General features: G+C 39.1%; 1 protein-coding gene across 1 annotated transcript in view; it reads left to right on the plus strand.

Annotated features, from left to right (window-relative positions):
* The window catches only part of MTMR8 (myotubularin related protein 8), a 110,285-nt gene extending 101,361 nt beyond the window's left edge, over nucleotides 1-8,924 (plus strand). The window contains exons 12-13 of the mRNA XM_019656100.1: nucleotides 2,139-2,271; nucleotides 4,367-8,924. Of these exons, the coding sequence (XP_019511645.1) occupies nucleotides 2,139-2,271; nucleotides 4,367-4,861 (628 nt within the window). The 3' untranslated portion in view covers nucleotides 4,862-8,924. The remainder of the gene's footprint in view (nucleotides 1-2,138; nucleotides 2,272-4,366) is intronic.
* Nucleotides 8,925-10,465: the final 1,541 nt, after the last annotated feature.

Consider the following 10,465-nt stretch of genomic DNA (forward strand, 5'->3'; position numbering starts at 1 on the left):
TTATGCCTGTATTGGTACATTTCATGTTATCTCATAAGTCCGTTAGGCTCTGTTCACTTTTCATTCTTTTTTCTTTTTGTTTCTCAGACTTAATAATTTCAAATGACCTGTCTCCAAGTTTGCTGATTCTTTCTTCTGCCTGATTAAATTTGTTTTGAACCCATCTAGTGAATTTTTAAAATTTTTTTGTGGTTTTTTTTTTAAACTTCAGAATTCCTGCTTGGTTCTTTTATATCATGTCTATCTCATTGATGATATTCTTATTTTGTTCCTAAATCAATTCCCTGATTTTGTTTATTAGTCTGTCTGCATTCTCTTTGAATTCACTGAGCATATTTAAAGCACTTGTCTTAAATTTTTTGTCAAATAAGCCAGAGGCCTCGGTTTCCTTTTTTTTCTTTTTTTTTTTTTGTAGAGGACAGTGTCACTGGCCCTCACATGTGGGATTCAAATCGGGGCCCTCTGGCGTCCCAAGCCAGTTCCTAACCATCGTGCCACTCGGCCGGCCTGGCCTCTGTTTCTTTAGGGTTATTTATTTTGTTCCTTTGAATGGACTGTGTTTCTTTGTTTCTCTTTATGCCTCATTATCTTATGTTGAAATTTGTGCATTTATCAATTAGCTACATCTACCAGTCTTTGAGGATTGACTCCATTCAGGGGAAGACTTACACTAATCAGCAAGTTTAAAGGCTCAGGCTTCACTCTAACCTTTTCTCAACATGTCTTCCCTGAGCCTGTGCATGTGCTTTTATTCCCATTACCCATATACTCAGCTGCTTTTAAATAAATGAGCAAACAAAACAGAAATAGACTAAGAGATATAGGGAAAAAACTGATGGTTGCGAGATTGCAGGGGGAGGGGATGGGGAAGAATGTGAAGGGAATAGAAAGTAGAAATTAGTGGTCACAATATAGTCATAGGGATATGGAATACAGTATGGGGAATATAATCAATAATGTTGTGAAGACTACATAGGGTGCCAGATGGGTACTGGACTTATCAGGGGCATCACTTCATAGACTGTATAGATGCCTGACCACTGCGCTATACACCTGAAGCTGAAGTACAATAATATTGAATGTCAACTATAATTAAACATATGTATGTATGTGTGTGTGTGTATATATATATATATATATTTTTTTCATTCCATGGGATGTAAAGTACAGCATAGGGAATATAGTCAATGGTATTGTAACAGCTGTATATAATGTCAGAGGGGTACTAGTTGGGGCATGTTATCACTTTGTGTGGGGTGTAAATGTCTAACTATTACATTGCTTTGTACACCTGAAACTAATTAAAAAAAGATAAATAAATTTTAAAAATGTACTAGTTGCCCTAAGAGTTTTACCCATTTCTTAGAAGCCTTGGAAGTTTCTCTTATATTCCTCTGTTCATAATCTCTTGCCCATAGGCACCTTGTGCCTGCAGACTCCCTGCTGCTCTCACTTGCCACTGCTTTGACCATTCCAGTCAATGCATGAAGGCAGGTGAGGCAGAAATCAATCCCTCAGGCTGCCCATAGACAAGCCAGAGCATTGCAAGCAACTTCTACTCTTTTCTTTCCATGCTGATACAGAAACTGGGAATTGGGCACAATTCTCCCAGTTGCACCATGCTGTACTGGGGCGGGGTTGGGGCAAGGACAAGCAAAAGCAGTATGAATTTTTCTACCCTCTTCGGTACAGTTTTTCTTGGCTAGGCATTCACTTGGTTGCTGCAGCTTCTTACCCGGTTTCTAGAGTGCTCACAAAGCTACTTTTGTTCATCTATTGTTGGTATTTAGTGTTTCCATGGGGGAACAAGGGCCTAGAGCTTCCAAGTTTGTAATCTTGCTGATATCACTCCCTATTATTTGTTAAAACTGCATGTGAATGTATAATTATTTCCAAAAAAATTTCATTTCATTTTGAAAAAGAAAGTGAAATTTGCTCAAGTCGCAAGTGTCTCTGTAGAGATCTTTCTGCTAGGAACTTGACTCTTCAATTAGCAAGTCCAGTCTTTTTAATGTCATCAAAATTACCTTACTTTTGAGATCTGCCCACCTACCAGGCTGACATTTTCTTGACACAAGGAAAAGAAATAATCTATTCCTCCAGCTAAACTAACCACTATTTTTTTTTCTTTTTGTTTATTCAAGGTTCTGGTGTGGGATGTATAACCGCTTTGACAAAGGGCTGCATCCCAAGCAGAGTATGCTTGAGAGCCTCTTGGAAATTAAGAAGCAGAGAACAATGCTGGAGGCAGATGTGCACAAACTAGAAAAGGTGTGGAGAAAAGTCTCAAAATGAGATCCTCTTCCTGTTTTGGGTAGGCCCAGCCCACTTGGAGTTGAATTGGTACTTGTGAGAAGCTGCCTGGCTGGCTTATTATAATTTTTGGCTTCCAGGTGTCCTGTGTCTATAAAGTTCTGGGGCACAACTCTTTTTCCTTACTCCACATAAAAAATAGTAAATATCATACTCAACTAGTTAAACTAGTGGCTTGGTTCTCTTTTTTGATCTGGATGTAATCATTAGGAGAAACAGGAGAGAACAACAGGGAAGTCCAACTGGCATTTGTTATCCATCAAGAGAATAAGTATAACATCTTGGATATACTGATAAGAACAAGGAAATTGTTATATTTTCAATTAGGAAAACCTTATACAAATTCTCATTTCCTTCCCGTGTAGATTGCAAACTATTCATTGAGTTGTCATGCAGTGCATGTTGATTTTGCTTTATAATACCAGCAAAACCAAAGTCACACATGTTTTTTTAATTATAGTTTAAACAAGTCAACAAGGATTTCATTTCAAAATATGGAGAATGCTGAGTTACTTCTGGAATCTAGGGGTCCTTAAGGGTGTGTTTGAAGGAGAGGGGAGGAGTACCTCTTATAAAAGAATTCTTGGAAGGGGTGTGCTGTTTAGGAACTGGGTGTGAACCCACTGTAGGCTAGATAAGGCATAGCTTTTCTTCTCCCTATAAGTTAACAAATAACCTTTTATTTTGAAACTAAATGTATTGCTATTCCATCAAATCCCAAAACTTATGAATGTCCTCTTAGGAGGCAAAAGCCAGTTACTTGGTTCCATTTCAGCAAGAAGAAGAAGGAAAACTGGAAAACTGAATCATGACTTAAAATCATAGGAAGCAAGCAGCCCCGATAAGACCAAGCCATAGGCAGAACCGAGAAGTAGGACTTTTCCTAGGGTCCCCTGCCGTCTCTTTTAGCTATTAGCAGCAAGGTCCCCAGAGCAGGTCCCTTATTCTAGCTAGACTCAGCCCTCTCACTTCTTCCTGCCTGTTTCCTGAGAGAGAATCAGATTCATTCCAGATGTTATCAGATCATTCTCTGATCTTAAAGAAAAAAAAATTAAGGAAGGCTTCCTTTTAAAATATATACATAGCAATTATTAACATTCTTTTTTAATACAGAGAAGAAAAACAAAAGTGGCCCATAATGTTATTACCCAAATAACTCTGTCAGTGTTTTTAAAAGGCAGTTCACATGTAAAGTTAGAATATGCAGAGAGAGAGAGAGAGAGGTGTTGATTTTGTGATTTCTGGAAAAATAAAAATGATATGCCTATTTCTTAAGGCAGGAGCCCTTAACTGGAGTCCATGAGCCCATAGGGGTCCACAGATGCTCTATGGGGTGTCTGTGAAGTCCCTGAAATTATACCTAAAAACTGGGTATGTGCTGTCTCATGTACACACAGGTGTATGCATGTAGGTTGTTTTTAGAGGAAAGTCCATTTTCTTCAGATTTTCAAAGGGCCCTATGACTGCCAGAAAGTTATAAATCACTGTTGTAAAGTATCAGTGAATCATTGTATTATCCCTGAAAGTGAAAGTATCCATTGGAGGTAGCATGAGGTAGTAGACAGGTTATAGACTTTGCTGTTAAGGAGAGGCAGGCAGGGTCAGATCCCAGCTCTGCCACTTCCTAAATGAATTTGGGTGATTCACTTAAATTCTGTGTGCCTCAGTTTCCTCATCTGTGAAGTACAGCTAATACCTAACTGATAGGATTCTTATGAGTATAAAAGGAAGTATTATATGTAAAGTGTCCAGCACATAGAAGTATTCAGTAAATGTCAATGAGCCTCTGCTTTGCCCTCCTTGCTCCCCATAATAGCATTTTTAAGAAAAGAAGACTATTATAGACGCAAGACTGTTGAGGATCTTTAATGGTAGAGCTTTTAAATCACTCTGTCAAGTGATGAAAAAAAGATGTTTGGGGTAAGAAGGGGACAAAAGGTCATTTGCTACCACATAAGTGACAGCAGGGAGGATCCCCACAGGTCAGTGTGATATTTGCCCAGCTTTTCTCCTGTTTCTAATTATTTTCACCCATTCCTTGCTCCTGTGACAGAAATTGAAAGCCCATGATGAGCCAACAGAAGAAGTCTGTACCTGCTCTCAATTAGGGAATTTATTGTCTCAGCATCTGGAAAGTCCTTTGACCAATCCTCTCGGCTTTATGGGTATTGATGGAGACCTCAATACCTTGATGGAGAATGGCACCCTGTCCAGGGAAGGAGGCCTCCGAGCTCAGATGGATCAAGTAAAAAGCGAGTGTGCAGACCATCACCATGACTCTTGTAGTATCATGGATAGCTTTAGGGCCATAAACATTTCTGAAAATGTAGGCACAGGTATCTCTGGAGACACAGGTATCTCTGAGGCCAGGGGCATCTCTGGCAACACAGGCATCTCTGGCAACACAGGCATCTCTGAGACAATGGGCTCCTCTGAAAACATCAGCATATCTGGAGTTATGGGCACCTCTGGGGAAACGGACATCTCGGGGAACACAAGTATTTCAAAGGCTAGCACCATGGAGGCAGGCAGCTCCAAGCAACAGTGAGCTACTCATCTGCTTCCACTCTAGATGTACTTGCACCACTCACAATGATTCTTGTCCTAAAGAAGGCTATGCTGATTTTCCAATTGGTTTAAATGGGTAAGGCCAGGGCACCCCTCCTCCCACTTAAGAAAGAGGTGCCTTTTAATTTAAGTGTTAGAAGTAGCAGAGAAGAGCCAGGATAGCGCCTTGATTTCTCACCCATAGCTAAACGATGGACCCAAAAACAACCTTCCTCTTTAGAGGAAGAACAATAAATCATTTTGGTTGTCTTTTTTTCATATGTAAATAGGAGTCACTTTTTTTATTTATCTCCTCTTGGAAGCTGTTTTAATTCTGTGTTTTTGAAGAACTAACTCATTTGAGTCTTTTCAATTTATAAATAGGAACCATTTTTTAAATTTACATTTTCTTGATAGTTGCCTTGTTCCTGTCATTTTAAAGCAATAAGGTGATTTTCTATTGTATCTTCTCTGATCCCCCTCCTTCCACAATTTGGTCCTTGACTTACATAACCTTAATCATCAACAAAAAACAAAAAATTTAAAAAGACTATCTTATTTTGTCGAGTGTCTAAGGTCATGGAATCAATTTCAGCCTAAAGATCTATGAGGTCAATTTATTTGGTATTTTTTTCATTTTATTTCCCTACATGTTCCATTACTACCTCCTTGTTTTACAGTTGTATTTAAAAACCTGAGAGAGGAAAAAAGTTCAGTGGGATCCAAATATTTATGCACTGCTAAAAACCCAGTAGATATCTGTAGTCAGGAGCCTCGTGACAGAGAGGAAACACCTGAAGGAGACTTGCTGGGTATACTAGAAAAAATGATCTGTTAATGGCTTTCATTTCATACCCTCATATAGCACCTACACTGTGAAAGAAATGTGATTCCTTCCCCCACTGTCCTACCCTTCCAGTTCCCTGAGCAGAAATTCCATTCTAATGTGACTGCCCCACTTAAATAGGAAGGCATTTAACCACCTGCCACTCTCTCATCCACTAAACTGACCTCTGCCTGTTTCCTACCCAAGTTTCACAGGCCTGGGATCACTGCGTATCTTTTCTAAGCACGAGACAGGCTCTGTGCCTGTGCTTGTGGCCATGAGGGTAGGAGAGATTCTACATAGACACCTTTTAAAAAAATAATTATTTAATTAGTTTATATAATGACAGATTCAGATTCCTCATTGTAATAGATAAACACAATCCTAAATAACAACACTAAGTTACAGCTAATAGTCTGACTTTTCAAAGAAGAAATTCAGGGATAGGGTTTGCTGTATGAAAGAAAACCTGAAACTCTATTTGGAATTAACAGGGCAAGAACAAAAACCTTATGATGCATGTATTAGGCCATATATCTTTGGAAAGTCATCCTAGAAATTGTGTTCAATTCCTACCAAGTTAGTTATTGCCTGTCAACATGAATGGGCGCCTTTTGTCAGAGACACACCTCACAGTTCACTGAAAGTAAGATCTTTCCCTGAACACTTAATCCAAGGCTTTTTAAGAGGTGCTTTTCAAACCAAATTGGTAAATATTTAAGCTTAGCCTGAATTTAGCAGAAAGAGACGTCTAATCACTACGTCAGATCTTTGTTACTTACTGGCTTTTATGAAACACAACACCTTCTTGACACTGTTAAGCTTTGATATACATACCACTTGGAAATCTTTCTGTGAGAATATTTTATAAAGTGGCCTTTTTTCAAACAGTTGTGTAGGGAAATGTCAATTACCTTTAAGAAAAATAGTTCTCCCAAGAGGTATACTATACTTCAGATCGGTTTATACTTAGGAAGATTGTTCTCACTTCCTCTCTTCATTCCCTATGTGTTGGTTTGGTGATATCTGTTGTAACAAATCTTTCCCCCACTCCCAGGCTTTTGCCTCCCAGAATTCTATGTATGATACAGACACATATGATTCCAGCCAAATCTGGTTGCTTTCTTCTAAGGGCCAAATCTAGACTTCACTTTTGATATAGACATTTAAAAACAAACAAAACGTAGACATGGATTAAGCCTTAAAGTTTTTCCTATGGGCTTATTTTATACAGATAGATAGATAGATAGATAGACAGACAGACAGATAGATAGATAGATAATGTGAAAAAATGGCTTGCTGTTGGGTGACACCAAATAGACAAAGGACAAGGGAAAAGATTTGGGGTTGTAAAGGACTCTTAGTTTGTTGTTCTTTTATAGACAGTTCTGTTTTCAAAGCATTTGATGGTAGCATAGAAGCTTTTCCAAAGCAAAAAAAAAAAAAAGTAATTTCAAGCCATACAGAATATGTCTTCTCTGATTCCCTGGCTGTGAAACCAACTTCTGTGCCTTCCCTTAAATAGGAAGTATTGGTTTTGTGCAGTCCACAACATTTTTAGATGTCACTGCAAGTAAAAATGTGTTACATGCTCTGTGATTTGTGACTTGTCTTCACAAAAGGCAAATGTGCTTTGAAAGCTGCTAATTTACGCCTGTGTCTTTCTGGGGCTAAACAAAAACATGTTCAGAAGTTGGCCTGTATGAAACCAACAGCTTCCATGTTAAGTCCAGTGTCCTGTTTCTTGGTGTTTTCTAAAGCTCTGGGGATGATCTAAATGCCTCTTTCTCTTCTAAAGCTTCGTCTCTTTTCAACCATTTTGAGGCTTTATACTCTCTTTAGAGAGCCCTACACCAGCCCTCATGGAATCCCGGTTGTGGGGAAGGTGGGGGAGGGGCAGGAGAGAAGAGAAAGGAATACAGAAATACACCTGGCCAGTTAAGAAAAAGGAATATATATGCCAGTCCAGGAAGACCAGCATTCTATTTATTTAAGTTTGTATGTGCTCCAGTAATGTCCAAAAAAGGTTCTTCTTTTCAGGCAGTACTGTGGGTGACGCATTTCCTAAAAGTCTTTTACACTGGTAGAAACTCTTTAAAATGCTCTGAGTTGTGTATTTTCTTTATAAACACTTTTCTCTGCTAGGGTATTAGGTCCTGGGTTGTTGTTGTTTTTTTCTTTTAAAGGGTCAAGGATGATAGATGGTATTCTCCCATCTTTATATGTCCCTAAGACAAGTCAGTGCTGGGCCCTTTCTTTGCCTCGTTGTAGCTGAAACATCATTGGACCCATCACCAGTCAGGTGAGAATATGTACAACCAAGGCACTAAGTGATCACTGGTCAGACGCATGTCTCTGATCCCACCTAACATGCAGTTGGCCACATTGATACACATAAAGTATCTCCATGTCTTCACCTAACTCACATTTGTAGACGGTTATTTTTGTATTTTGTGAGTGCTGGTGGGAATGTAGAGCATATATCCTAGTTCTGGAATAGAGCATGTTCTGTATTCTAGTTAATGGTGCCTTAGGCTTATAAAGAGCTAACAAGTTTAGTCATTTTGGAATGTAACTTATAGTAAGAGTATTTGTATATGTATATGTGTTTACTTTATAACTAGTATCTGGCCTTACAGGTCATTTGGGCATTCAGATGAGAATGTATCCAAGATTTAAAAACTCCTTCAGTGATAGACCTTTAACTTTGATAGTGTCCATCTAAGTGCCATGTGGACTTTAGGACATGTTAAGCCAAACCAGAGATACAAACCAACGTGATGGTGAAGAAATTGGCCTTTTCCCTTGGATGTATTGATCAGGCAGCTTTAGAAGTAGGCTTCAAATATATGACCAGTGTTATCTATAATGTGTTCATGTTAGCTGCATATCTGCATGGACATTCTGCAACTGATGTATAAATGAGAATCCAAGCTGCATATGTTCTTTGAGAAGCTAACTTTTCATTAGCCCCACATTTATAGAATGACATTGTCACAGTAGCTCAAGTCTGAACTTGCCAAGGTACAACAGTGTGTATGGTTGACTTTAAACTTCCTGTTGTGTATTATTTTGATCCTGCAATACCACTGGGATATGGGTGTATGACCACATCAGGATGTTCACTGCCATATGTTTAGTGCCAAATTTCTCACTAGCTCCGTTCTGCAATTGTGTTCCAGTTTGAAGATATTTGATCAATAACAGTTTGTTTTGTTTTTTGTGGGGTTTTTTTTGTTTTGGGGGGGTTTTTTGGTCTAAAATTAAAAACCTTCAGTCTTTTATGTGTGTGAGATTGCTGTGTAATAGCTATAAGAGAAATGAGGCATACCTTCAAAAAAAGGTTTCCTGACATAGCCTTAATGGAAAAACCACCATATAAAGACAGAGAATCTGCAGGTAAGTTAAAGTATGCACTGTTGATGTTAAAATAAGACAGGTACCAGGACGCCTAGTTCTGGACAACACTATAGAGTACAGGGTCTAGCTGTCATTGATCAGCTGATGACAAGACTGACACCAACTTAATTCACGAAAGCATACTGTCTGACCGAATGCCAGTTTGTTCATTCACACTGGGGGATAGACCTGTCCAAGAATCAGGCTCTTTATTCCCATCCCAGGCTCCTTCTTCCCCCTGCCCCCAGCAAGAATCCTCACACATGGAGCCTCATGAACTCAGGGGTTGTTTCCTCCAGGCTGCAAAAGAGGCCAGTGATATCTCCTTGCCCCACAGCAGAGCCTCCCTCTTTGGGAACCACATGCCCAGGGCCTCCAGTGGGTAGAACCTGGGTTCTAGTCCTGGCTTTGCCATTTACCAGCTGTACAGCCTTAGGCAAGTCACTTCCCTTCTCTGAGCCTCAGAGGTCTCACCTGAAAAATGGGGGTAATAATTGTACTTTTCTTCCACACGTTGGTTATGCAGATTAACTGAGCTAACATATAAAGCACTACCTGGTAAAGAGCCTGGCACATACAAAAGCAAATCAGAATGCATCAGGCAGCCTCCTACTTTTATCCGTTTTGCTGCTGACTAAGATGATTAATTCTTAGTCTTAGGCTTCCTTTTTCCTCGGCTCCATTCAGCCCCCTTTCTACTCTTGACACATTATCTTTATACAATCAGGTTACAATCAGGTTACATTATAATACAATTTCTGTCTTAGCCCATTCAGACTACTGCCCATTCAGACTATAACAAAATAGCAGAATCTGGATGGCTATAAACAATCATTTATTTCTCACAGTCTGGAGGCTTGGAAGTCCAAGATCATGCTGCTATAAGATTTAGTGTCTTGTGAGAGCTCACTTTCTAGACAGCTATCTCTTTGCTGTAACCTCACATAGAAGAGAGAAGCATGCTCTCTTATGACTCTTAAACTGGCACTAATCCCATTCGTGAGGATTCCACCTTCATGACCTCATCTAATCCTAATCACGTCCCAAAGGCCCATCTCCCGTTACCATTATATTGGGGGAGGGGTTAGAATTTCAACATGAATTTGGGGGGGGGACATAGACATTCAGTATATAACAAGTGGATTAGGCTGCTATGTCTTTTATCATTAACCAAGAAATGTTTGTTCATTATAGAATATTTTTAAAATATAAAGAACCCCCCAAAAGGGGGGGTGTCATAATTTCTCTGTGCAGAGATAAATCTACATGCATGCATACATAACAAAAATAGGATCACATTACACACTCCTATTTAAGTTTCTTGCTTAATTTTGAACTTTTTGTTTCAATAAATACAGATCGATCTCATCAATTTTAATG

Source organism: Hipposideros armiger, unplaced genomic scaffold (genome assembly GCF_001890085.2).
Source record: "Hipposideros armiger isolate ML-2016 unplaced genomic scaffold, ASM189008v1 scaffold_254, whole genome shotgun sequence".
NCBI classification, from domain to species: Eukaryota; Metazoa; Chordata; class Mammalia; order Chiroptera; family Hipposideridae; genus Hipposideros; species Hipposideros armiger.